Genomic DNA, 27,868 nt, shown 5'->3' with positions numbered 1-27,868 from the left:
CTGAGAGAAAAAAGCAACACCATTCGGACATAATTAATTTCAAGTCTTTTATGTGCATTCTTTACCATTCATAGGGTCCACAACACCTTTGATAAATGACATCTGTACAAAATCATATCATGGGTTTTATACAATTTATTACACCAAAGAGTCCATCGTCTGCATTTATGCAGTCAACACACATGCTCCTCCAACTTCCTTTATCTTCTCTTCTGCCCTCCGACTAAAGAACTTGGCCTTCACGATGACAGGTTGCTTGGGAAGCTTGCCCTTGCCAAGCACTTTATAGTAGCCCTAGAGAAAGAAAGAAAGAAAGAAAGAAAGAAAGAAAGAAAGAAAGAAAGAAAGAGAGAGAGAGAGAGAGAGAGACTTTAGCCCATGCTTCCCAAATGTGATGGGATCTAGGAAACCCCATCACATGGCGAAATCAAAAATCCTTGATTATTGCTCCGTTTCAACCCTCAAGTGAAATGTCACCAACTTCACTAATTCTGACCATTTTAGCCACATCCTGGATGTGGCTAGGATGGTATCAGAATCTTAAGCTGGTAAAATGTTACCATGATCACAAATAAGTCATGGTCAACAACACACAAAAAAGAATCTGAAAGGTAAAGATGGCTGGTATTCAGCAGAGCTTTTATCCAAAGCAAAACAGACTCACAATGGTGGGTTGGGGACCCAGAGCTCAGGCTGACTGGCTGCCAGAGGGTGGCGCTACCACATCTCCACCACTGTGAATCGTATTATACTACATGCTAGGGCTGCCCAATTAACTGATGTTTAAAACAATAAGGCAACAATTAATCATGCAGCTTGCACTTATGTTCCAATGGTTAATCTTGTCACATATATGATTTTTATATTCATGTCATCCTCCTTGTGAGACAGACAGTGAAACTAACCTAACAGGAGTGCTGTGCTTCTCATGCACTAGACATGCTCACCTTAAGGCAAAATTTGGATATCAAACTGAAGCTTGACTTTCACAAATTATATCGCAATCACTGTCTGAATTGCAATTTGTCGAAATCTGTCAAAAATGAGACATTTTCGCCATATCGTGCCGCCCCATTACATGCTACTATGACACGTGTGATAGAGATTTGGCCGTCATACTGTAGGTCATGTACGTGGTTAGTCTACATCAGTGGTTCTCAACCTTTTTTCAGTGATGTACCCCCTGTGAAATATTTTTTCAGCCAAGTACCCCCTAACCAGCGCAAAGCATTTTTAGTTGAGAAAAAAAAGACTTAAAACAGAGCACTGTGCATCAGAATTACCGCTACGCTTCAACCATGACTCCATCGTTTGAGTTTTGACAGTGATTGACAGGTGATGGCGGGTGGCATGTGACAGGTTGGGTCGAACCATCCTGGTATGGGGGGGGGGGGACTCTGGGTTTTTAGAATAATGAAATTGAATAGCCTACTGAAATATAAAATTCATTTTATGAACTTATTTTTCTACATAACAACCAGTGAACAAGAGTAGTGGTAACTCAGAGATCTCTGGTACACAAACAACAACACAGCATATCAGGAGGAGACTATCCTCAAGACTTGCCATCAGTACAGATTAAAGAGTTGTGACCTACAACTGTTTTACAAAACACCTCATAACAATTAGTAGGACAGAGAAAGGCAAGCCTCTTGGAACAAGAAATTAAACACAAATGGTGACTTAAAACTTCTTTACAAAAGACCTCATTACAATAGTATGGCAGAGAACGGCAAGCCTCTTGGACCAAGAAATTAAACTTAAGTTATTACGACAGCTTTAGTTTCATTATTGGAACAACACAAATGGCAGACTACCACGTCTTATGATGCACTCCCCTGGATCTAGATAAGAGCCAGCTGAAAGCACAGTATCTGGCAGGACACTAAGGACTCAGTACTCACAGCGTGCACAACGTCAATGATTGGGGCAGGGCCTTCTGGCTTCTTGCTGTAGTTGACTCGGGTCTGCTCGCTGACCAGGGTCCACAGCTTGTCCAGATTGATGGTGGGACAGTGGAGGGTGTTCTTCTTCACATGGTAATGTCTCATGCCCACCTTCCCAAAGTAACCTGGATGGCTGTGGGGCAGAGGGGATGGTGAAGATGGAGATGACACATTAGGTCAGCACAAGTTTACACAGATTGAACCAGTTCACACACACACAATATAATGATTTTACATTGTATAAAACCTATGATACAGCTTTTGGTCAAGCCAGTGACCAAGTTAGCTTATTATAAGCAACTTTAAGCTTGTTTTTTCTGTTAAGTTGTTTACAAAATTAAGAGTTGTGGGATGTGTTTTTTGGGGGCTTGTTTCTAAAGTGTAGTTGCTTATTTGATCTTGCTCCCTTTCTTTAGTCTCTCTCCACTATACCTGGTCTAGTAAGCCACCAAAACTGCCCAATTGCATGATCCAGAACCCTGTTTCCACGCAACGCAACACCGTTATTTTCCAGAGAAGTAAGCTGAAGGTAACATCATACATAGCTTGTCACCCAAGCTTTTTTGTTTTTAAAGAGCCAAGTTGTTTCTTTTGGGCTTGTCAAATGCCTGGTTGCTTATTTCTCTCCTGAGATCTGGTAACACTGAGTTTGGTAAAGGTGACTGCCTGATGCTTTTTTGTAGTAATTGAAGTAATTGAGTTTAGCAGGTGAAAAAATCATGTGCTTGCTTAGGGTACTGATTGAACCAAGACCAGCAAAGCATGAACACTGCATCATTGAGAGTCCATCCCGTGGTTGGTTACTGTTCTTTTGGGGGGGCAAGAGGGGTGTTCATTTTAAACCACTGATTTTAATAAAGGCCATTCATTGCACAGCCCAATGAAGGTGGGATCTGCTGAGATTCTCCAGCACACATTATGCAAGAGGTTGTTGGGGTTAGTTAAGGTCACTCTAATCTAGAGTGAAATGTAATGTCAAAACTCAAATTCACACAAATGTAGCCATCCATCATAACTGCAGTTGATGTAGCACTATGCTACTGAATGTAGCCTACTGTACCTCAATAGGCATAAAACAGTTTGCTGGAATGACTTTATTGTCCATGCAAATTCAATAAAGGCTTACCATACAATAAAACGTAACGTTTAACTGCTCTTTACAATATCAGGGCCATACATCGTACTACTGTGAAAATATCACAAAATACTGCCAAGGTAAAGGATTACTTACTATTTGTCGAAGTTGATCCTGTGATGGTGCATGCCTCCTGCGTTTCCACGACCGCCAGGATGCTTTCTGTGTTTACCTGAGTGACGTTTCGACGGAGACAGACAGCAGGTTAGATTGATGCTTATAGCAATATACACAACCGACCGACACATTTTCGTCTATTTACTTAGACTCTTATTAATGCTATGGCTGACCTAACGTTGAACTTCGATACACCGGTAGTTTGACATTGTGTTAGGTTTACCAATACGGCCGTGTCCATGACTGACATGTCCACGAAGCTTTCTGGTCTTGGTCTTTTTCGTGGGCTGTGCGGGGAGAACAGAAAGAATAACCAGTCATCCACATCATTCTGTCACTAACGTTAGTTAGCTGGACTAGACTGTCAATCACGTTTCGACTGACCAGGTAACGTCTACTTGGCTAACGTTAGCATTCAGAGTTGGCACCTCACTGTAGATATTCAGGACAATAATTGAAAGCAAATTGTCGCAGGGTAGTTAGGTAACTGGGTGGGAGCTGGGGTTGAGCAGACAAAACATGTATCGGTCGGCCTAGTAAGCTTGAAAAACATGGCCTGTGCAACATTAACCACTCATTGAGCGCTTCAGACTGTTCGCTCTGGCAATGGATAGGTGACGACCCTAGCATAATTCACTACTTCACTCACATGAAAATATCACTGTACACGTGTTCATGACAGTGCTTCTAACTAATACACAGTCAAGAGTAGATTTTTTCAGGCAACAGGACCGAGGATGGTAACAGATAGTTAACATTGTAGAGAGATATATTGCCTGAGTACCTACCATCTTGAGAGATGGTCGGTCGAGAAAGAAGGGGAGTAGAGGATGAATTTCTGCCAAGAAATAATTTGTCGAAATGTTATCATGCGAGCTGAATAGCGCCATCTATTGGTATGGATGATGCAGTAAGTAGGCACAGAGAGTGGTGCCGTTTGTCTTTTTTAAGTGAATGGCTACCCAATAACTAAAAAGCCTTTCAGATTCATTTAGTGCCGTCTACCAGATGCAGGTTGAAATAGTCTTGTGTTATTATAGGCCACCTTCAAGCACCAGACTGAAAACCAATCCCTTCACCAACTGCCCAGCCAGGAAATCTGGAAGACATTACGTTTATTCTGTTGGCAGGCACTTATACGTAAAATGACATGGGTCAAATGAGGTTGGACCTACAATAGGCCCTACAAGCAAACAACCAAATAAGGAGAAAATAGAGAGAAAGGGGACCAGGGCCACACTTCAGTTTCACCTGACTGATGCTTCGCCCTCGCATAGCTCTGGAGTAGCAGGAGGTGCAAGGAGGGGGAAAAGAAGAGGTGGGCTAGAGAGAGTTATTGATCTGTCACTATACTTATCAGGAAGCTTAATGAAGAAATCACTCCCTGTTGATTCATTAAACATCTTCAGATAATATCCTGAGCATGTTTTGCTATATGATTTTATGGTGTTGCTGGAAACTGTTTCAAGAATCACTTTCCCAGCTTGCCTTTTCTGTTGTGAATGAGTGTGCAATGTTCTGAGTGAATTGCAGTGACTAATTGATCTTGATGAATCAATCTGGATCAATTTCATGATAACTCCTGAACAAATCCTAATGGTGGATGACCATGAGATAGAGATTTTACATCAAAATGCAAATGGATACCTGCAGAGTTTTACTACAAAATGCTGCCAAACAGGATTCTGAAAACACAAGGATATATTGGGATTGACCATTATTGAAATTCAGAGCCCAGAGCCTGAACCCCTTAGACCAAGGTGACTAGCCCAAGGAAACTCTCCCTTAATTTTAGCAGAGAGAACCTTGAGCAGAATAACCAGGTGGCTCTTGTTCCCTTGACTCTTGGTGATAGTGGAAGTTCCACTGTGGAACATCATCATTCAGACATTAGAACTGTGTCCACTCATTAATGGAGATAGATTTCAAACATCACATAAGAGGCTGATACAATTAAATTATTGGAAAAGGGCACCATTTTGACACCATTCTAAACTCAAGAGCTAGACTTTTGATTCCTTACAAATAAACCAGGGCAGTGGTAGTGTAACCTAGTGGCAAAGTAATTTGCCTAGCATGCAGGAGCCACAGTATTTATGGATTTGATTCCCGGCTACCACCGTTGTGACCTTGAGCAAGGCATTTAACCCTGAGTTGCTCCAGGGAGACCAGTCCCTTTGAGTCACTTTGGATAAAAGTTAGTTAAATACAGAAACAATATCCTACATTGATATACTGTAAATTAATAGTGTTTGAACTATAGTCAAGGTGGAATATCAATGCTGATATGCAACAAATGTTGCGTATTTGATTAGAAGTACTGCGTAACAGTAGTGTCAGACAGAGAGGACAGGGGGGACTTGAAAGGTGTGCTTTATTTTCTAAGGAATTATAAGTGAATTAAATATAATCTCTTTTGTATGTTGACACCAGTGTAAAACATTTGAAACCCTTTATTTTCTTCACATAGCAAGTAGGGCTTTGACTCCGAACTTCGTTATTCGAATATAATTCGATTATTTTTAAATTTAAAGATATTCGAACGAATTTTAGGGATCTCTAGCCTATGGAGATAATTTCTATAAATGTATTTGGTTGTAAACGTTATTTTCGATTCAGATTCAGAGGTTTTTTTTCCATGCCTGGTGAAGTAAAATCACGAGCTCATTAGCAAGGCTATTATTGGTCATCTGGGCTCCTGTAGGTGACGTTAGCATCTGGCTGGTTCGCGCTTAGTGAGCTCACACATAGACATAATAGACACTTTTATTTTAAACTTAACCTTCCTCTGATTTTAATCACCTCAGTTATCAATCAAAGCAAACAGGGAAAAGAAATGGCAACACAATCATGAAAAACACTCAAATAAATAAATGTGCAGATAAGTCTGAATTAAAAGCAGCACTGGTTACAAAGTAACGTTAGCTTAATTTGCTAGTGTATCATAGTCTGGTTAGAATGTTCAGTTTCCTTATGTGTGTTTAAGTTTCAAATGAATACTTTTTCTCCTTGGGACAGGCCCGTTTGAGTCTTGGAAAATACTTTTCCATTTGCATCGGGATTGAGATGATTAGAACTTAGCAGTCAATTTGAATGCAACAGTTTTAAACAAATTCGTGCAGCCTGCTAATGATGCTAACCGGATTTAATAGCAATTTAGCCATCTTGCACGATTAATGTTTGGATTACATGTGCATGCTGAGGAGGGATGCGCCTGTTGAGAGGGAGAGAGAGAGAGAGTGTACGGGGGAAGGAGAGTCTGTGTTGAGGTAGGCCTACTTCTATCGCCTACTCTGGTAGAGTTTGACATACTACAATCCAAGATATATTTAGCCTATGGACAACGTAAGGCAGGAGGTGTGTGTTGCTTTTAATTATGAATGTTCTATCGAGCATTTTTTTTTATTGATATTGATTACATGTCTATTGCGATACATATCGCTATCGTTTTTATCGCCCAGCCCTATCTCAATAACAATTTTAACAATTTTAACCTTTAAATTGCACATAGTCTATTGACATTGACTGATACACTGCCCTCTGGTGGACAGAACATATAGAACTTAAGTTTGATACCAATATCGGTCTTACTGGAGACATTTAATGGTTAAAATATTATTAATACATATTCGAATATATTCGAATTTTAATATTAATAAACAAACGAACTTCGAATATGATTTTTGGGCCAAAGTCAAAGCCCTAATAGCAAGTGGCAACACCATGTGGCGGTCATAATGTGTAACGCTATGCATCTCATCTTATTGGAGCACACCTTAAGACTTTCTGATAGAAACCAGACTGTCACAGAATGTGATAGGCATTTAAACCTAATGATCTGTGCCATGGAATATCACACTTTTAATGGAGTGACATTAAAATTTAATATTGTGAAATGCACAGTGGAGAGGCATTTTATTTGATCAGTCTGATAACTAAGTGGTTCAAATGTTTTACACTGGTGTCAACGTACAAAAGCGATTATATTTGATTATATTTGATTCTTATAATTCCTTAACGGGTTCCTCAACTCACAATATAATAACATTTAGCAATTACATTGAGCTACTAATAATTTTGGTGAAATGCATGTAGTAACTTAGTTATAATTGTAGCAGTGGGACCCACAGAGTTCTCAGCCGTATTATAATAATATAACACCTTATAGGTGGGCAGGGCACTTAACGCCCTCCTAAGTGTTAGGGAATGATGGGGTGAGCTCTTGGTGCACCTGACATTCCCAGCTCATGATCCCATAACCACAGTGTTAATGGATGTTCCATAGGTGCACTTCCAGGGGAAGGGATGGAAGAAAAAATAACACCACTGGAGCTTCTATTAATGTGCCCTCTCCTGAGATGCCCCGCTCACTCAGCCTGAAATATTCCCCCTCCTGCAGACTCACTTAGCCAGGCAAACACCACTATCTTTGACGGAGAGAGAGAGAGAGAGAGGTAAGCGCCACAGCTCTTTGGCTTAAAAGCGAAACGGTGGTGGGGGCATGAAAGGGGGTTGGTGGTGGTGTGATGGGGATAAGAGAGAGAGAGGGGGTGAGGAAAGAGAGAGGAGTTTGAAATGCAGACCCGCTCGCTGAGCGCGAGGTAGGGAGAGCGCCAGGATGGACTAATTGTGTTTTAAGTGGGTCTGTGTGAACACACAATAGGGAACGGGGCGGTGCTTCAGCTCCCCTGCGAAGAGGAGCAGAGGAAGAGGAAGTTGTCAGATTTGTAGGTCAGGCTGCAGGGGTTGTTGTCAGGCAGATTGGTAGCGGTAAAATGCGGTTTCATGTTGGTGTGTGTTTTTCTTTTTTCTTTTTTTTCTTGTGAGGCGCCTGTGCGGTTGTTTTTCTTGATGGATGCCAGATAAACAGCTCACCCTCACAGTTCAGTTCACTGTTTTTGTCTGTCATTTTAGATCTTGTCTGTGCTTTTTATGCCTTCTTAAAGTTCGACAGCTAATATCAGATGGTGCCAACTCCGTGTGGAGAGATGGAATATTGGCAATGGAACACTGTGATAAGGTCTTAATTGATTTCACGCTTTGAAGGGCATCCTATGAGTAGATCTTATTCCCATCTGGTGCTCGGCAGTGCCTGACCTGTTTCTTTTTTTTAAGTGTGTGTGTGTGTGTGAGTGAGAGAGAGAGAGAAAGAGTGTGTACGTGTGTGTGTGTGTGTGTGTGTGTGTGTGTGTGTGTGTGTGTGTGTGTGGGCCCAAAGGGATCTGTCCCTTCCTTGTGCTGATCCAGACGTGAGGAAGAAGAGCAACGGCACTACCCCACCGTCTCCCTCTCTCTCTCTCACTTGGCCGCTCACTCCTCTCCTCTCCTCTGCCTCTCCTCTCCTCTCCTCTCCTTTCCTCTCCTTTCCCTGCCTGCGTTTGCAGTGCTTACTATTCTCCTCAGCATTGTAGGTCATTCGGCCCTCTCCTGCCATTTTAGGAAGGGCTTCCGGGGATAGCTCGTCCTAGAAAAAAAAAAAAAAAAACAATTATCGACTCTCCCTAATTCCCAATTATTATGAACAGGCTTACTTAAACAGGGGACAGAGTGCCTGTCAGGTTTTAGCAGCTCTTCTGCAGTTCTCCTTTAAGTCAGATGATCACACACACACACAAACAAACAAACAAACAAACAAACACAGACACACACACACACACACAAACACACAAGCATTAGTGAGACATGGTAGATGCACACGCACGCACACACACACACACACACACACCTCCCCACACAGTCTAAAGTATGTAAACACCTACTCACTCACTGACAAACTCACAACCACACTACACTCACTCACAACCACACAACAAACATTCTCTCACATGCTTACACACAGACACACCCACAGACACACAGAAGGGTACACACACACACACACACACACACAAGCATATGCAGAGTGTGTGTCAGAGCTCTCTTCTCGAAGGTTGACCTCGCTCAGTGTGCTGTTTCCCTCTGCAGGAGTGGTTGGCGTGTGTGTGTGTGTGTGTATATGTTTGAGCGTGCGTCTGTAGCCTGAGCAGTGAGCGAGTGGGCTCCTGCCGCTGCTGCCGCTGCTGCTGCTGCTGCCGCTGCCTCCGTAGCTGTTGCTGCTGTTGTTGCTGCTGCTGCTGCTGCTGCGGCTGCCTGTGCAGCTCCATCCTCCCCTCAGCGTCAGAGCCGCTCCTGCCTGCCTGCCTGCCTGACAGCAGAGCGGAGTGGAGCGGAGCAGCGGACTGGAGCCGTCAGCCCTCGCAGCAGCAGCGTACGCCTCCCAGTCCTGCCGCTGACCCCCAGTCACTATCTCTCTCTCTCTCCAGCTCTGTTTCTCTCTCTCTATCTCTCTCTCTCTCTATCCCTCTCTCTCTCTCTGTGTGTGTGTGTGTGTGTGTGTTTACTGGGTGCATGTCTTACTGGTTCTTTCTCCTATGTGACAGTAGTTCTGCTTGCTGTGATGCTCAGTAGTTTGCTGTGGAAGGCATGCAGTGTAGTGCAGTGCTTTTAATAGGGTTAGCTATTGCATTAATGAGTAGGTGCAGGAAATGGTATTGTAATTCGCTGCTGTTTATCCCTGCCGTTGTGCATGAATTAACGTCCTTTGAGCACAGAGGAGATAATCAAATGTCAAATAGAGATGAAGTAGGTCCTAGAGCTTCCCTTAGCTGATAGTAATCCTCTGTCATAACCTTTACTTAAAAGGTGAGGAGTCGCGCAGTGTTTACACACTTCCTGTCATGTTCTAATGAGTTTTGATGAATCAGTTTCAAACTGTATTGTATTGCAAATTGTTGAATTGCATTTGAAGACTGTTGTTATTATGGTAGCCCCTTCCTCTTCCCACCCACCCATACCAAGCAGCTACCCCCAGGGGTTCTGCCTATATTATCCTCAAAGGTAACAAGACAAGCGAGCAAATTCTAATTCATTCTCTATACAAATGTAAATTAAAACCTTTTAAAAACCTTTCCTTCAAAGCATCCAGCAACAGTGCAAATGGAAATAATGCCGTTTTATTTTTGTTTAATTTTTTTTTTCTCCAAAGAAAGGGCTCATGTAGTCTCAGCAGACCCAACAAACTTTTTAACCCTGTGTGTTCTGGGTGGTCAAAAACATGCTAAATGTGCATGTGGTTATGAAGGTGATTCATGATCTTTATCTTGTGTGTTCATCTTGCCTTTTTCCTGCAGCGTTGCTCAGAGTGTCCGGACCTGCGAGTGGCGCAGAGCCTGTGCACTTCCTGCAACAGGTGGCTGTGTTACCCGTGCACTGACCTGCACCAGCACCTCCGACCTGCGGGCCAGACCTCAGAACTGGGCCTTCTGCAAAGGTCCGGCGGTCCCGGGATGTCTCCTGAAACCGCCAAAGGTCTGTGTGTGTGTGTGTGTGTGTGTGTGTGTGTGTGTGTGTGTGTGTGTCTCCCAGTCTCCCATGTGGCTGTGTGTGTATTTTTGGTTCCACTGGCTCAAAATATGAGACTTTGCAGACTAGTCAGGCTTTCACTTCCTTTAGTCGATTCTTTATCTATGCTTGTTAATGCTCTCTTAGGAGAAGGGCTGCTGAATAATGCATCCCATGCGAACAAAATGTGAATAACCATTTCTGTGATGTATTATGGTGTTTTATTTTTCATGTGACCCATTTTCTGGAAACAGATACATGCTGAGCAAATCACAGGGCAGTCTGACCAGCATTTAAGAAAGTAACAAGACGGAGGGGTTTTTAATAAGCATATAGTAGTGTGTCTTGGTGAGATAGTAGATGTCATTGTCATTTTTCATTGTCTGTTAGAGGTGTTTTGATGTTTACCTCTGCCTCAGTAAGAGCTGTGAGAATTTTTTCTTTCTTTTTTTTTATTTGTGAGAATCTAATGCAATGCGGGTAAGAGCGTAGACCTGTAAGCAGGATGTGGTCAGTCGACAGAGTTGCTCAAGCTTCTGATCGTTTCACACTTTCAGCTTCATCAGTAATGTGTGAGTGAGTAAGAGTTTACTGCAGCGTTAGTCTAACCCTGAAGCCAAAGGTACTGTCAGGCCAACAAGCCTCCTCACAACTGACAGTTGGCTCTGGAAGATGTAGGTCATGTAAAAGCCCTGAGATCCCACAGCTCCAATCTGAAAACACTGTGGAGTCATTATGGGAAGTAATTGTGTTGCAATTTGCAAACAATGTGCACATTAGTGTCATGCATATACAAATTGTTGTATTGTCTGGCACATGGGTTAGATATTTTGTTGACACGTGATGGGGTTGGGCCCTCAGATGTCATGACATACAATAACAAAATCCCAAATCAACTATTATCCTATTATTTGTATCACCCTTTTGCCAAGACGAGATTATGTGGTGATCCTCACAATCCCTGCTGTTTGTTTTTGGAAGAAATTCCTCAGATACTTCTGTCATATCTGCTTACAGTATATGAACAGAATTGCCACTCAAGCTCTCTCTGTGCGTTCCCTTTATTTATCCTGACAGAGCTGAGGCTTTTCAAAAGCAGCCCAGGTCACGTCAGACACTCATTGCGCTAAAGTCTGTAATAACACATCAGGGTAATGATCAGAAATGAACTCTGCTCCCAATAGGTTTGCCCTCACCGCAGAGTTCAGGGATATTTACAAGGTTTTAATGAAGCCATAGTTGAGTTTTGCTTGTAAACGCTCTGTTCCAACCACAGAGCAGCTCTTCACGCTTCATGTTGCCATCTTGTAGCCTATTTTGTTCGACATTTCAGACTTCACAGTAATCAGATCGCTTAATGCACTCAAATGTCTTGGGCAAGTGTGGGCAGAATGTTTAATGAATTTAGTATAAATTTGAATTTATAGCCGACTTTTCTTTTTTTATGCTGAATCCTGCAGTCTCGACCATTAATGGCTAAATTAATCTATTTATTGGCTACATCTAAATTCATAGCTTGTTCACTCCAAGGGTCAAGTAATATCATAATCGACTCCCTTAGTTAGTTGTCTTACTTTACACAGAGTGCGTATTGGATTTCATTACCAGCAGAAGCTATCTGTGTGGTAACGGCTAACGGCTAACCGTGCCCTGGTGCTCTGCAGGCTCTGCCTACTGTGCCCACGCTGGCGCCATGTGCTCCCTGCACAAGCAGGAGCCTCTGGAGCTCTTCTGCGAGACGTGCGACCTCCTGACCTGCAACAGCTGCCACCTGCCTGCGCACAAGGATCACCGGTGAGTTACCGGAATTCTAATACCCAGCCTTCTCCACAGGAACGAGACCTCGCAGATCAAAGGCATGGCTGACTGGTGCATTTTACCTAACGACCAATTCAGGGGACCAAAATATGCCAAGGGGAGGCAATCAAATGACAGGATTTTCATGTTCATTCAGCAGCGAGAAAGTTTTTTAAAACGTCATGCAAGTCATGAATTTGCTTTTCAGGCACCAAAGCAGTCTCTGGCCTCTGCAGACTTTCATAAGTTTCACAAGTAACTGTGAAGTGGTCTACACTACTCTTTATCTTACTCATTTCTCTTGAATAATGCTGCCTTTTGAGGTTTTAATGACAGAGATTTTAATTAGGGATGTGTTAGCAGAGAACACGATGCTTCTGACTTTGTAGCTGCACAGCAATGATGCTGTGAATTCAGACTTTTAATGCATTTGCTCTCAATATTATATCCCTGTCTATAACCCAGCACAATGTATGACACATGCCTGAGAAGTACAAGTAAATACATCACTGACCTAGCCTGGAAAAATCCAAACTCAAACAAAGTGAATAGACTCTGGTGACTCTCAATTGGGAAACGTTTACAACACTGGCATCAAAGCAGACACTAACTTTGAAATCATTGGTCCAGCCTTACCAATCACATTAATCAGAGATTCCTAATGTTACTTCCTACTTCGCAGAAACTTTACAAACAGCATCAACAGTCAGGAAACAATGTATGTTTGTCTATCTTTGCTGTAAATACATTTTTCAAACTGCATTTTTTGACGTTTGCAGGAGTTGCTGCTTCTGTTTATCACAATAAGTTTCGGTTTCGTCTTCCCCTCTTGTGCTGATTGGTAATTTTTCTTGTCTGAGGGAAACAGTTGTGAACTATGGTGTTCCTGACTAGATCTCCCTGAAAGAAGATCTAGGTGGACGGGGCCAGGCTAATAAAGACCTGCGTTGACCATTGAGTGTCTTTATCTTCAGGGTAGTGCATGCTGGGAAAGCCTTGGAGGATCAGCGCTGGCTCTTTGAGAACCTGATGGTTCGAGCCGAGGAGAAGAGGTCTATTCTAGAGAACACTGCCAAGCAGATCGAGGACAGGTGAGTTTTTTAGAACCTGACAACCTCTCTCTCCCTCTCTCCCAGTGCACTCTCCTCCCCTCTGCCCCATCACAGGCTTTCTGCCACAGCCTGGGGGGTAGCAGTCGTCAAAGGCGTGCCTAAAGACCATGCAAAAACCTGTTCATCCTCCTCGCACAGGAACAGAGAGTGTCAAAGTCTCCCACAGCTTAGATCTACATATTTAAGTTGCACTCTCACGACTGGAAGTCATCTTCTGCTGTTTCGAGAGGGTGGGGACGAGATGAGTCATATCTGTATATATTTCAGGACATTGTGCATCAAACGTTTGTGTGTTTTTACGTTCTGTCGGGCCTGTTAGTAATCAGATTGTCATTTAATGTTTCTCACTCTCTTTTTTCCCAGGCTGCACAGCGTAAAAGTCACGCAGAGGAGGGCCGAGAACCAGATTAAAATGGCAAAGATGATTATGATGAATGAGCTTAACAAACGGGCCAACCTATTAATAGAGCAACTGGAGGTAATTACTCTCCCCCTCCCCACCCCCGCACCCCCGACCCAAAGTCTGAACACTAACAGCGGGGTCATCTCAATGTCCAACTGACCATGAATGTACATGCTGCAAATCACGAGTGCTCCTCCTAGCATAACATCATTACAACCAGAAAAGAACATTGAGAAAAAGATGGAGTGACATGAGAGAGAGACAGAGAGAGAGAAATAGAGAGAATGTGTGTGTATGGGCTGAGCTACACCAGACGCGTAACTGAAGCGTTCCGTTCACGTTGCGTCTGCTGCAACAATTAGCTTCCATTATAATCAATGGAAGTAGCTACACCAGACATGACAGTGGGGCGTATGTTTGAAAAAAATAGATCATTCATCTAAAATGGATTTTACGCATCGCGAGCGGAACGCTTCAGTTACGCACCTGGTGCAGCTCAGCCCTAAGTGTGTGAGAAAAAAGGAGAGAGAGAGAGAGGGGAGAGAGAGAACAAACATAATGTCAAATGAGAGCAGATGTTGATTTGGAGAAACATGAAAGCCTGATTGCTTTAGATCATCTGGCTATTACGCCAACCGGTGGAAAAGTTATGCAAGGGTCTCTGTTTTGTTTCCCTCCTCTATGTCCAGAATGTTTCCAGTAACTTTAAGCGCCGTTTAGAGGACCAACTACAGGGGGCGATAGAGATGTGTAGCACATTGGACCAGGTGCAGAACTTCATCTCCTGGGCAACCACACATCACCAGAGGAGCCCACTGCTCTTCAGCAAAGACCTGGTAGAGAATCCCATCATCCAAGTATTTTGTTAACAACACTGATGACTAACTTTATACTGTAGGAGGCATTTGGAAATGGTCATCTGTGTATGTTTTTGGTTTTGTAGATGACATACCAGATGCAGCATGTTTTAGAGCCTCAGCTTCATCTGGACTCTTGGGCGCCACTCAAAATCAAGTTCAACTGGGACGCCAGCTTCTGGACCAAACAGATCTCAACCTTAGGTAAACAAGTCAACACAGCTGTAAACAAACAAGCTCTGACCTCATACTGTACTTAAGTAAACAAGTCAACACTGCTGTAAACAAGCAAACACTGAGCTGTAATCTATTTACCATTGATGTAATATGTTTTTAATGTTATTTGAGATTGGACTTGACACAGCTCATGAGGATTGGGTTCTCGCTCTGTGCAGGTCAGCTGACTGTTGAGGGTGGCAGCTGTTTGTTCTCCGAGAGCCTTGGTCATCGTGGCATCCTGCGTCCCCAGCCGGTGGCCTGCATCGCGGTGCCCGCTCTGTGCCGTGGGATACGGGACCCGGGTTGTGCCTACCAGTCCTGCTGCCAACCCCAGCTCTGCTGCCTGCACTGCGTGCCCCCCCAGCCCCAGCCCCAGCCCCCAGGCAATATGCAGGCCGGCCGGGACAAGAGCGGCCAGGAGCCTCCGAGCCCTCACCCCGTGAGCTGCGCCCACAGCCCCCCACCACCGTACCAGCCTCACCTGGGACCCACCAGGCAGAGGGCCCAGCAGACGGCCACTCGGCAGGGCGAGGGTGATGCCAGCTCTCAGCTCCAGCTAAGTCCCACGAGTGCCTCCGCTGGATATTACCAGAGCCAGAGCCAGAGCACGGCCCCCCCAGCTGCCCTGGTGCCCCCTCCACAGCACCCCCAGAGGGGAGAGCAGCCCCTGGATGGCCACGCCAAAGCCACTCCAGAGCTGCCTCAGCTGCCCCAGCCCTCGTCCAGCAGCAGCGGGGCTCCAGCCTCAGGCCCCACAGAGGCAGAGCGGGAGCTCCAGTGTGGAGCAGGGAGATCTCCCCATCAGGTGGAGAGGGGGAGTCCCGTGTCGCCATCAGCGTCAGGAGAGATCAGCGTCAAGATGTACCAGGCTGATGGACGTGAACAGCTGTGCAGCGACAGTGCAGCTGGCTGGGTGAGGGTGTGTGTGTGTGTGTGTGTGTGTGTGTGTGTGTGTGTCTGTGTGTGCGTGTGTGTGTGTGTGTGTCCCGTATGTGTGTGTGTGTGTGTGTGTGTGTCTGTGTGTGCGTGTGTGTGTGTGTGTGTGTGTGTGTGTGTGTGTGTGTGTGTGTGTGTGTGTGTGTGTGTGTGTGTGTTTGTGTGTGTTTGTGTGCGCGTGTCCGTATGTATGTTTGTGTGTGTGCTTGTGTGTGTATGTGTTGGTGTTTGTGCAGGTGCAAATTGCAAAAAGCAGTGCCGTTGGTTTTGGCTCTGTGTGCTCAATACCTCTGTTCTCTCACATGGCCAACCACAACGAGCACAGTTCAGCCAGCGGCCTGCAAAGGCTCTCGCCTCAGACTCAGGTGCAAGGTCTACACCTCACACCACTGGTCCTCACTGACACATACACACACACACGGACACACACACATTCTCATGCACTTACAGTCATATCTGTCCAACAACCACAGACCATTAGTGTGGCCACATGTGCATGCAGAGTGCCGACATACTTGCAAACACCACAAACGCGCACATAACGATTGTGTCTGCATGTAGCGCACTAGTCTCTCTTCTGCATTCTCAGGCCACAGTAATTTTAGCATTAAGGCTTCATACTAAAATAGACCCGCGCGGTGACTTAGGACACCGTGCTGTTTATAGTGTATGTAATGCATTGTGCCTCTGATTGAAGTCCTGCAGGGGTTGTGTGCTCAGCCTCATCAGACACCACTACCAGCACACACCCCCCCGATATTTATCCTGACAGTGGAAAGGAAAGCAGAGCAGACAGCATCTCTCTATTTGGGCGTGTGGAGACGCCAATGTGCACTGACAGCTGCTGACAGCACCTCAGGAGACAGATGGTGGGACAGAGCTGCGTCTGAGCGTGCTCAGTGATATTGGTGGTGGTGGTGGTGGTGGTGGTGGGGAACAAAAGCAGCACGCGAGCCCCATAGATATAGAAGGCGATGTGTATGGCGAGCCCCCACAGCGGCGCTGCTGGAGTTCTGGACTGGTGAACGAGACGAGAGCGCCCCCTCAGCTTTACTCAAGGCATTAGCGTCAGCTGTGCTAGCACACTAAGGCAAACAATACCTATTATTAGATACCTTTAGATGCCACCGTTTGGGGAAAAGTGTGTGTGTGTGTGTGTGTGTGTGTGTGTGTGTGTGTGTGTGAGATGTGTGTGTGTGTGTGTGTGTGTGTGTGTGTGCAGAGAGAGAGAGAGAAAGAGCGAGAGAGAGAACAATCAAAATTTTTTCCACTGCAAGAAAACTGTACTCTAGAGGCAAATTAGTGCAATGTTTATTTATTTATTTACACACATCTACCTCAGGCTCTCCCACATTTATGATGATTTAGAAATGGAGAGAGAGAGAGAGAAGGAGAGGAGAGGAGGGGGTGAGATTGTGGGTGTAGCTACATATTTACTTAACCTGGCATTAATGAGCTACCTGGGGATTTGCCAGTGAGTAGCTGACAGTGAGATTTCTCCGCTAGTTCCCGCTCGGCGCCTCACCAGTCTCCACACTGTGGGCTTTGCCAGTGGCTAGCAGATAAAGTCAAGCCCAATCTCCACTCCTCCTCTAGGGCACAGCACAGGTAAGCCTCTTTAATCAGCCCGTAATTACCAACACCTTCTCAGTGTCAGCGCACCGCGCCTCGCCTCACCGCCGAGATCTGCATAAGATGGAGGGAGATAGAGAGAGAGAGATTGAGAGAGAGAGAGGAGGAGGAGAGGGAGGGAGGGGGGTTGAAGGGGCTGTGAAAACACGGGCTACTGACTCCTCATCTGACATTTGTCACGGAGAAGGGAGGGATGCGGTCGCCTGGGCTTTCTGGAAACTTCTCACATTAGTGAAATTATGGCGGGGAGAAGGGGCAAAGTGGGAGAGAAAGTGGAGAGAAAGGAGAGAGGGAGAGAGAGAGAGAATGCAATGGAGAGAGAGAGAAAGAAAGAGACAGAAGGTGATGGAGAGAGAGAGTGTGAAAGAGACAGAAGGCAATGGAGAAATAGAGGGGGAGGGAGAGAAAGAGAGAGAGAGTGAGGAAGTCTAATCTGTGATGTGTTAATACAGCTTTTTGAAAGACGCCTTGCGCGGCCCAGATGTGGGATTTACATAGGATAATTGGTGCAGGAATTAAGCCGTTCATTATCAGGAGAATTATTTCTCTCCCACGGCTGCTGAGTGAAGTGTGGAGAGTCTCTCACCGTGAAGGCATGGGGGCTTCTGTGATTGTGTTTATGTTTCCTCCAAACAGACACAGTGTGCCCCTGAGTGTGTGTCACATTCAAGGTTGTCGCAGCTTGCTCTCTCTCTCTCTCCCCACCATCCTTCCCTCCAGTGCCTTGTCACTGTTGCCATGGTTTTAGCCCAGGCTCTAGTCACTGTTGTGTGGAGTTTGTCACTGGAAAAACAAAACAAAAACGTAGGGTTGATGTTGTTGACATTTGTTGTTGTTGCTGTTGTTTGTTGCGTGTCAGGTACCCAGCCGTTTGAGATGTCAGCGTTGGCAGAGGCCTGCCTGGTGAGTCCCAAGAGCCTGTCGTGTCCATTATCCAGGAAAGGCGGTCGCAGAGAGGCTCGGACGGGCCGTAGGAGCCCGTCACAGCCCTGGCCCCCAGGGGCGCTCACAGCATGACAACCGGCTCCCAGGGACCAGGCAGGCTCAGCTGAGCAGGTGTGTTTAGACTATGTGGTTTATAGTGCGTGTGTGTGTGTGGTGTGTGTGTGTGTGTGTGTGTGTGTGTGTGTGTGTGTGTGTGTGTGTGTGTGTGTGTGTGTGTGTGTGTGTGTGTGTGTGTGCAGAGAGAGAGAGAGAGAGAGAGAAAGAGCGAGAGAGAGAACAATCAAAATTTTTTCCACTGCAAGAAAACTGTACTCTAGAGGCAAATTAGTGCAATGTTTATTTATTTATTTATTTATTTACATACATCTACTTCAGGCTCTCCCACATTTATGATGATTTAGAAATGGAGAGAGAGAGAGAGAGAAGGAGAGGAGAGGAGGGGGTGAGATTGTGGGTGTAGCTACATATTTACTTAACCTGGCATTAATGAGCTACCTCAGGGATTTGCCAGTGAGTAGCTGACAGTGAGATTTCTCAGCTAGTTCAGCCAAGGCCACCAGTCTCCACACTGTGGGTTTGCCAGTGGCTAGCAGATAAAAGTCAAGCCAATCTCCACTCCTCCTCTAGGGCACAGCACAGGTAAGCCTCTTTAATCAGCCCGTAATTACCAACACCTTCTCAGTGTCAGCGCACCGCGCCTCGCCTCACCGCCGAGATCTGCATAAGATGGAGGGAGATAGAGAGAGAGAGATTGAGAGAGAGAGAGAGGAAGAGGAGGAGGAGGGGAGGGGGGGGGGGGTTGAAGGGGGCTGTGAAAACACGGGCTACTGACTCCTCATCTGACATTTGTCACGGAGAAGGGAGGGATGCGGTCGCCTGGGCTTTCTGGAAACTTCTCACATTAGTGAAATTATGACGGGAGAAGAAAGGGCAAAAGTGGAGAGACAGGAGAGAGAAAGAGAGAGAGGGAGAGAGAGAGAGAATGCAATGGAGAGAGAGAGAAAGAAAGAGACAGAAGGTGATGGAGAGAGAGAGTGTGAAAGAGACAGAAGGCAAATGGAGAAACAGAGGGGAGGGAGGGAAAAAAGGAGAGAGAGAGAGAGGAAGTCTAATCTGTGATGTGTTAATACAGCTTTTGAAAAAGACCCTGCCGCCCAGATAGGATTACATGGATAATTGGTGCAGGAATTAAGCCGTTCATTATCAGGAGAATTATTTCTCTCCCACGGCTGCTGAGTGAAGTGTGGAGAGTCTCTCACCGTAAGACGTGGGGCTTCTGTGATTGTGTTTATGTTTCCTCCAAACAGACACAGTGTGCCCTGAGTGTGTGTCACATTCAAGGTTGTCGCTCGCTTGCTCTCTCTCTCTCTCTCCCCACCATCCTTCCCTCCAGTGCCTTGTCACTGTTGCCATGGTTTTAGCCCAGGCTCTAGTCACTGTTGTGTGGAGTTTGTCACTGGAAAAAACAAAAACAAAAACGTAGGGTTGATGTTGTTGACATTGTTGTTGTTGCTGTTGTTGTTGCGTGTCAGGTACCCAGCGCGTTTGAGATGTCAGCGTTGGCAGAGGGGAGCCTGGTCGAGTCCCAGAGCCTGTCCGGCGTGTCCGTATCCAGGAAGAGGCGGTCGCAGAGAGGCTCGACGGAGCGTAGGAGCCCGTCACAGCCCTGGCCCCCAGGGGCCGCTCACAGCATGACAACCGCTCCCAGGGACCAGGCAGGCTCAGCTGAGCAGGTGTGTTTAGACTGCGTGTTTATAGTGCGTGTGTGTGTGTGTGTGTGTGTGAGTGCGTCGTGCGTGCGTGCGTGCGTGCGTACGTGCGTGCGTGCGTGCGTGTGTGTGTGTGTGTGTGTGGAGGCTTCAAGAGCAGAGAGATATATGCTGCTATGGCGACTCTGGAGAGAAACATACACCCTGCTCATTCACACTTGAAGCAAGACTTTGGTCCGTGAGTTTGAACTTCTGTTTCCTTCAAGTGTCCGAGGGGACTCCATGGACATGGTACCTTCAAAGGCTCTTTTCACACAGGCTCATTGAACAGCACGGTCATCGCTGTGCATGTAACCATCCAGAATTACTGAGCAGGCCTCACCCGTTGAGCAAACTTAACATGAAGAGAAGCTCAGATTCAGGGATTAGGCCACTAGGATGGCAGTCTGAAATGGGAAACTAGGTGATGTACAGAGCAACATTTCCCTCACGGGATCAAAAGAGTATATATACTTATACATGGACAGTGGGAGGAGAAGTGCCACAAAGGCTTGTTTTCAAATCTCAGGCTAGCGCTAGCTTCAGGTTTAAATATTTAATCCTGTGTCATCACCAAATCTGTCTTCTCAATGTTTTTGAGTGCATTCAGGGTCCTGTCTAGGCCACAATCTGCAGGTTAGACTCTGAGGTGGTTTTGGCTGTAATTAAAACCAGCTCACATTTATGAACATCAGCAGAGCTCACACTACAAAATCAGCACCATGCAAAGCTGAGAAGAGATCTAACATTAGCTGTTGCCCTGGTAACACTCAGGTTGAATATTCACAGAACATGTTTTTTTTAGTCCTCCTAATAAAGGCAAATTAATTGTACCTGATTCATTGTTTTTTCAAAGTCCTCATCTCCAGGCTCACAGACCTGAGACAACCTCTGTGTAGAGCAGTAGTCAGGAGTCTGTTTGGTACACTTCACATAGCCTGTTTTGCCTCACTCATATCTCCAATGTGGAGCACTCATGCTTTCTATGCCTCCCCAAAAACCTGCTTTTTTTTGGGCTGTTATCTCTGTGCTTCCTCATCCCATAACCGCTCCTTCTGTTATCAGCCCTCTGTTGGATATTTTTAGCTCAACCTCTCTCCCTCTCTCTCTCTCTCTCACACACACACACACACACACACACAGTGTGGCGGGGCCAGAGCCCAGGAGAAGAGCGTTGGCTTGGATGGAGTACTGAGCCGGGGAGTCCAGCCAGGTGGCAGCTCGCTCTGCCTCACCACCTACAAGACGGAGCCAGGTACAGCTCCGCACGCACGCACACACCTGATTAGCCGAGTTGCAGGACCAGCCTGCGCTGTGGCTGTGGTCACTCACTCTCTGCTTGATAAATTTAGGGAGGGCTTTTGCCACGGTGTCGCCACTCTTGCTATGACTATGGCTGGCTGTCACTGACTGACTATGAGTCATATGCCCAGTTTCATTTTTGCTCAGCTCCGGCTGAAAAAAAAAAAACGTTGTTTCACCATGATGTCTGGCCAGGTCATAGCTAATCAGATTTCTTTTTGTTTGTTTGTTTTTTTGTTAGAAAATGTTTGTGTGTACACGTATGACAGTCCTGGACACAAGCGCAAGACAAAATACAGGATAGCGAGGAAGACTGCAAACAACAGGTACAACACTTTTGTATATGGCATGACGAAGACATTTAGTTGAAGTTGTTCATCTGAGGGAAATAGGGGTTACTGACTTGTGCCTCCTCTCACCCAAAGCAGTAGCGAGGCAGGTGTCAGCTCTAAGGTGCCTGTGGTCTGTCTGGAGCGGCTGAAGATCCTGGTGTCGCGATGCCCTCCTCACGGTCACCCCCACACACCCCTCTCCCAGGACAGGGGCCTGAAACCAGTGGAGCTGATTGGAGAGCAGGTCGCCGAGGTATCTGATCTGTGCAGCTGAGCTCCAGTTTTGAGTTTGTGTGGCAAAATGAGGACATGATATGACACGATACTCCCACCACAGGGCCTCAGTGAAGTAATAAAAATCACTACATGTTGCATTGAAAGTAGGACAGGAGGGTCAGTGAAATCTCCCAGAGCTGCTCAGTGTTTCAGTGGCTACTCTTTCTCACCAGCAGGTGTCGAGAGGAGATTTGCCACTGACCCGAGAGGAGGATCACCCCACGGCCTCAGAGGACCAATCCCCAGAGCCTCCTGCTGCTGCCTCGTCACCCGGCCTGATGGAGAGTCCCTGGCTGCCCGACGGAGATGACTGTGACTCAGAGAAATCGCAAACACTGGAGGCGTCCTCCACTGATCCGGAGCCTGTCAGTCTGCCTGAGTCAGAGTCAGAGCCTCAGCCGGAGACGGTCTCACTGACTGACCTGGGGTCAGAGGATAACCTGGGCTTGGAGCCCCTGAAGGAATGGGATCCCAGCTCGCAGGGCGACTCGCACGCGGAATCCGAGCTGGAGTCGGAGCAGCCGGCTGAGACGGAGCTGTCCTCTACCGCTTACTCCGAGCCGGACCTGGTGTCCGAGCCAGACTCGACCGCCGAGGTGGCTGTGCGCCTGGAGCCTGAGTCAGCCGAGCCACCTCCACCACAGGTGGAGGAGGAGGAGCAGCTCTCGTCGTCCAGCGACTCTAGCCCGCGGCCGGAGGAGGTGACTGAGCTGCTGCCTCCCGTTGAGGAGGAACAAGAGATGCAGGAGGAGGCCGAGGTGGAGGCCGAGGAGGAGGCCGAAGAGGAGGCGGAGATGGAGAACGAGGACTTCTGTGCCGTGTGCCTCATCGGTGGAGAGCTGCTCTGTTGTGACCGCTGCCCTAAAGTCTACCACTTGTCCTGCCACGTGCCATCGCTGCTCAGCTTCCCAAAGTAAGCACCCAGCACACTGCCCCATACTGCCCCGCACCCTTCTGCAGGCTCTCTTGAGGAAATTCACCGGGTGCCCTTGAGTCACCATTACTTGCTGTGATGGCACGAGTTACAAAAATATAATTTGAGGAGTTGACTCATTCTGGGCAATCTCTAGCACACCCAAGAACAACTGAAAGAGCACCTTGCTTGTGTATTTTATAAAACCACAACAACAAAGGCTTAATGAATTCAAAGGCTTTAGCTCAAAATGCACTGCTACGATTCATAATTTATGAGTTGCAGGCAGCAGCCAGATTTCAGTTCATCAGCCCCTGAGCCCCCTCGTTATGGTGCGGTACAGCGAGGCTAACAGGCTAACTGGTGTCTCCTCTCCTCTCCTCTCCTTTGCTCTCCTCTGGTCTCCTCTTCCCTCCCCCCCCCCCCAACCTCCTTTCCTCTCATCTCCTCTCCCCTCTTCTCTCTTCTCCTCTCTTCTTTTCTTTTCTTTTCTTTTCTCCTATCACCTCCTCTCCTTTCTTCTCTTCTGTTCTCCTCTCTCTCTCCTCTCTTCTCCTTCTCCCAGTGGTGACTGGGTGTGCAGCCTGTGTCGGGACGTGCAGCAGCCCGAGGTGGAGTACGACTGTGAGAACACGCGCCTGAGCGCCGAGCTCAAGGGGAAGGCCCTGCCATACGGCCTGTCTGCCAGCGACCTGAGGGTGAGACAAGCAGATGCTGCCCATCCACACACACTCACACACACACACACACACACACACACACACACACACACACACACACACACACACCTCCCCCACCCGCTGCCCCTATCTCCAATTAAACCTGTGGCCAGCTCACTCTTACCCTCTGGGGTCAAAGTGAAAGGATAAACAAGTCAGCCTGCAGATAAGGGTTTCTCTTTCACGCGTGCTTGTGTTCTCCACCCGCAAGAGTCAAGTGCAAGGTGAGAGCGGTTATCTGCATCGGGGAGGATGACAGCTCAAAGACTGGAGGCTATTTGTTGCATGCAAAGTAGATGGGGGCTCAGTTAATACGCAAGCAACACTCCCTCCATTAGATTTAGTAGAAGATTGTGTGAGGTTAACAGTGAGCTGGTTTTTGCTAAGATGCACCCCACCCCAATATGCAGTGCAGTGTAATTAGATCTATCCTCTTGCTCTTTCTCTCTCTATCTCTCTTTCTCTCCCTCTCTCTCTCTGTCACTCTCTCACACTCTTTCTTTCTCTTTCTCTTCCTCTTTCTACCACAGAAATGTGAGAAGCTTACTCTGCTCATCTTCAGCCACGCCTTGAGTGCTCCCTTCCATGAACCTGTGAGCCCACTGGTGAGTGAGACTGGCTTGCACACACACACACACACACAAACGCATGCAAGCACGCACGCACACACACACACACACACACACACACACACACACATACACACGCACATACCACACATGCGCACACACACACACACACTCGCGCGCGCACACACACACACGCACACACACACACTCACACTGCAATCAGGATTATATAAATATCATATTATCACAGGAGCTTGGAGAACACACACTTACACATGCACCACAGTTGTAATTATATCAATATCACAAGAGCCTTCATGTCAGGATGTTGCTGGTCAGTTGTGTAGTTCTCCAGCACGTCCACCAGAGAGGTTCTCAGTGGCCAATACTGGGTAATATATGTACGGAAGAGTTCAGAGGACTTCGGGTGGAAAGGGGGTGTCTGCAAAGATAACGGGAGAGGGGAACAAAATAACGAGATACAGTGATGACCTCTATTAGTTAAACTATTAAGAAAAGCCAATTAATTTGAGAGCAGTTCACACCCCCTACAAAATCCAATTTCAGGCTCTGATTATGAATGATGAATATACGAATAGCTGCCTCGGTGAGAACACCACAAGTCTAAATTAATGATTTTCGGCATTGGAAATCCAAAGAGCTTGTATGAATTCAGAGATGTTTGAAAAAAAAATAGATGCTTGAAATATGATGAATTACGTAGTCCTCTAAAAGCACGTTTGACCTCTGCTCTCATGCCTCCAGTTAAATCTATCAACAGACACATCCAAGGGCAAAACAACCTTTTTTCACTTTTCGCTTTTTTGAAATTGCTTTTCACTTTTCTCTCTCCTTTTCTTCCGCCCAGGCCCGCCACTATTATCAGATAATCAAGAGGCCGATGGACCTGTCCGTCATCCGGGGGAAGTTGAATAAATCTAGCCACATGCACTACTTCAGCCCAGAGGAGTTTGTGGCCGACGTCTTCCTCATGTTCAGGAATTGTGCAAAATTTAATTACGTGAGTGAACCTGTGCCTCTCCTCTCCTCTCCTTTTTTTTCTGGCGCTCTGTAGCTCCGCTGATGGGAGACGTTGCATATTTTATTATGTAATTAATGTACGCATTCTTAATCCTCCACCGTTTGGCTTTGCACGCTCGATGGAAACGGGCGCCGTGGCGGCGGTGCGGCTGAGAAGACCAGCTGCTGAAAACATATCTTATTAGCCCCTGCCACCGCCGCTGTAATGAGCCGCGCCTTTCTCATATCCTGTTTAATTTATTTGACCTAAAATAGATCACGCTTATTTGCATGCATATTGTATCGTGCACACAGTTATGTTTTGATGCATTATTATTGTTTGCCTCTCACACAGTAAAAAACCTGCTGCAGTATTGCACATGTGCTGTTTCTCTTTTTATTTTTTTAACCTGACCATCTACCATGAGGATGAAAATGTCTGATGGTTGAGGGAAAAGTGTCCATCTATAAGGAGAGAGGTTCATTGTAAGAGCCCCTTAGTGATGTGTTTAGGCAAAACCTTTAAATGTTCCTCCGTCTGTCCCACTAAAACCCTTGAGTTCCCATTGACAAAAGAGGCCCTTCTAAAAAGGGCTTTCTAAGGGCCTTTCTAAAGCAGCTTTCAGTTCTTTCAGCTCTTAAACAGAACTTTTTGAAGGATTCTTCTACAGTATGAAGACCAGAGAGTCCATGCTCTGTGAGAGTGTTCCCTATGAGACAGCAGATCCAGGGGTGAAATGACCTCTTGTTCTGACGAATGATAAATGTGTGACGCTTACAGCCTCATCCCTCTCCGTTCCCCCACAGCCGGACTCCGAGATGGCCCAGGCCGGATGCAGCCTGGAGGCATTCTTCTCCACCTGCCTGAGGGAGGTCTTCCCCAGCCAGGCCTTCTCGTCCGCCGGGGTGGAGGAGTCCGACAGCGACGAGTACGAGGGCGTGGAGCCGGGACCCGTGAGGGGCTTCCCCTGGCCCGACCGGAGAGAACAGAGCCATCGCAAGAGGAAAAGGAGGCATTCGCTCAACAGCAGGAGGCAGCACTTCTAGCTGACGCATGCCTGCTCAGACTGGAGGTGTTTTAGTGGGAGATGAGCCAGACATGGCAGGCTTTGGCTCTGCCCTATGGAGATCTTCACACTTCATATACTTCACACGTCCCGGATGTGGATATATTTTAAGTGCATTTAACACAAGTATTTACCGTGCTTCTCTGAGATGATGTAGTTTCAGCAAATGTAATATGCAATGTCGCCTGCATTCATGTTTTAAAACTTTATATGCCTTTATATACTGCCTTTTTAGAAACTGTTTCTTTTTTTATTTTGACTATATACTGTCAGGTTCAATATATTGTATCATGTTCTTTGCTCTGACAAAGTTGATATAGGTAAATGTTGCTATAGTTCTTTAATATCCAGTTATGAACTGTCTTTTTATGGTGGATCAATGGTTGCTGGCAACAGTGAATTAGTAACAATATATTATTATTGTTAATTTATATCATAAGTATTTTAGATTTTTAAGGGCGAGATTTTGTCTCTGTTATCTAAATATTTACCATTTATTTCAGGTTGAATTTTTTTCTTATGATATCCTATAGAGGGCGCTGTGTCTCTAGTGATTCCAAAAACAGCAATGGCATCAAGTTCACAATGAACTTTGTGGTTGTCTGAAAGAAACGACTAAACCACCATGCTATAAAAGACATTGGGCTGGTTATTAATATAGATGAACATTGCCAGGACATTGTTATATGTTGGAATTCAATCTGTCAAAGATGGTAACATTATTTCTCAGGTTTGATGGAAAATGTTTCTTATGTCTGCTAGTCTTCAATTGGCGGAGGAGACATACGCAGAGGAATGATCTGGAAACTGAGTGGAAAGGTGCCGTTACTGTTGAAGAATCGGGGACCTTTTTGTAATTCACCGCTTTCTCTGGCTGCAGTTTCTGTGTAGATTAGCCTTGTTAATGTTTCAATCTGATGGACATGCTACCTGTCATAATATTCCTGTATTAGTGGCTGGAATGTATCAAGCTTACAAACTGAACATAGGCCTTTACTGTTAAGAAAATACTGGAAGGCATTCAAATAAATATATCCTGGATGACACTTTACTCAAGCACATCAGTGATATTTCTCATTTTCATTTCTTTATGAATCCTGAGTTGAGAATAATACTGTGCCAACATAGTAGTACTTACATAGGAGGCCTAATAGCTGTTGATTTCACAGAGGGAAAACACATGTAAGCATTTCTTTATGAGCTCTTGAACTGTTAAAATGGTTGAAGAACATAGGCTGCTCTTTTTTTATTCTATGCTTTAGATTTTTCTCAATAACCAATAACCTTTCAAGTATGTGAATTCTATGCCATTCAACTGAAGCACTCAGGTTTGACTGAATGAGGTTGTGATTTGTTTGACAAAATGTTCACTGAAGATATTTAGTGGAGTCAAACATGTGGCTACTATTGAATGAAAGATTGCATGGACAAATGCAGAAAGTA

General features: G+C 45.9%; 2 protein-coding genes across 2 annotated transcripts; one reads left to right on the top strand and one right to left on the bottom strand.

Annotated features, from left to right (window-relative positions):
* Positions 1-33: 33 nt before the first annotated feature.
* Positions 34-4,103, bottom strand: LOC125306819 (60S ribosomal protein L27a). The gene is made up of 5 exons (XM_048262380.1): positions 3,987-4,103; positions 3,422-3,485; positions 3,178-3,253; positions 1,905-2,079; positions 34-294 (listed from the first exon to the last, which is right to left on the bottom strand). The coding sequence occupies exons 1-5, from the start codon at positions 4,086-4,088 to the stop codon at positions 166-168; spliced, it is 546 nt and encodes a 181-aa protein (XP_048118337.1). The 5' UTR covers positions 4,089-4,103; the 3' UTR covers positions 34-165.
* trim66 (tripartite motif containing 66) lies at positions 4,097-27,476 on the top strand. Its single transcript, XM_048263708.1, has 17 exons — positions 4,097-4,108; positions 10,368-10,545; positions 12,243-12,372; positions 13,350-13,466; positions 13,851-13,965; positions 14,580-14,726; positions 14,834-14,951; positions 15,143-15,879; positions 20,012-20,212; positions 21,371-21,482; positions 21,771-21,855; positions 21,955-22,114; positions 22,311-23,050; positions 23,616-23,748; positions 24,300-24,374; positions 25,207-25,359; positions 26,166-27,476. The coding sequence occupies exons 1-17, from the start codon at positions 4,097-4,099 to the stop codon at positions 26,403-26,405; spliced, it is 3,453 nt and encodes a 1,150-aa protein (XP_048119665.1). The 3' UTR covers positions 26,406-27,476.
* Positions 27,477-27,868: the final 392 nt, after the last annotated feature.

The sequence above is a fragment of the Alosa alosa genome, chromosome 14 (assembly GCF_017589495.1).
Source record: "Alosa alosa isolate M-15738 ecotype Scorff River chromosome 14, AALO_Geno_1.1, whole genome shotgun sequence".
NCBI classification, from domain to species: Eukaryota; Metazoa; Chordata; class Actinopteri; order Clupeiformes; family Clupeidae; genus Alosa; species Alosa alosa.
Note: the sequence above shows the minus strand (reverse complement) of the source record. Positions and strands in the feature narration are given on the sequence as shown.

Coding starts and splice junctions, on each gene's coding strand:
- LOC125306819 (XM_048262380.1), bottom strand. CDS start 4,088: ATGGCGCTATTCAGCTCGCATGATAACATTTCGACAAATTATTTCTTG. Junction 3,486..3,986: donor ACCGACCATCTCTCAAGATG/GTAGGTACTCAG, acceptor CTCCCCGCACAG/CCCACGAAAAAGACCAAGAC. Junction 3,254..3,421: donor TCATGGACACGGCCGTATTG/GTAAACCTAACA, acceptor AACGTCACTCAG/GTAAACACAGAAAGCATCCT.
- trim66 (XM_048263708.1), top strand. Junction 21,483..21,770: donor CACCTACAAGACGGAGCCAG/GTACAGCTCCGC, acceptor TTTTTTTGTTAG/AAAATGTTTGTGTGTACACG. Junction 23,749..24,299: donor TGTCTGCCAGCGACCTGAGG/GTGAGACAAGCA, acceptor TTTCTACCACAG/AAATGTGAGAAGCTTACTCT.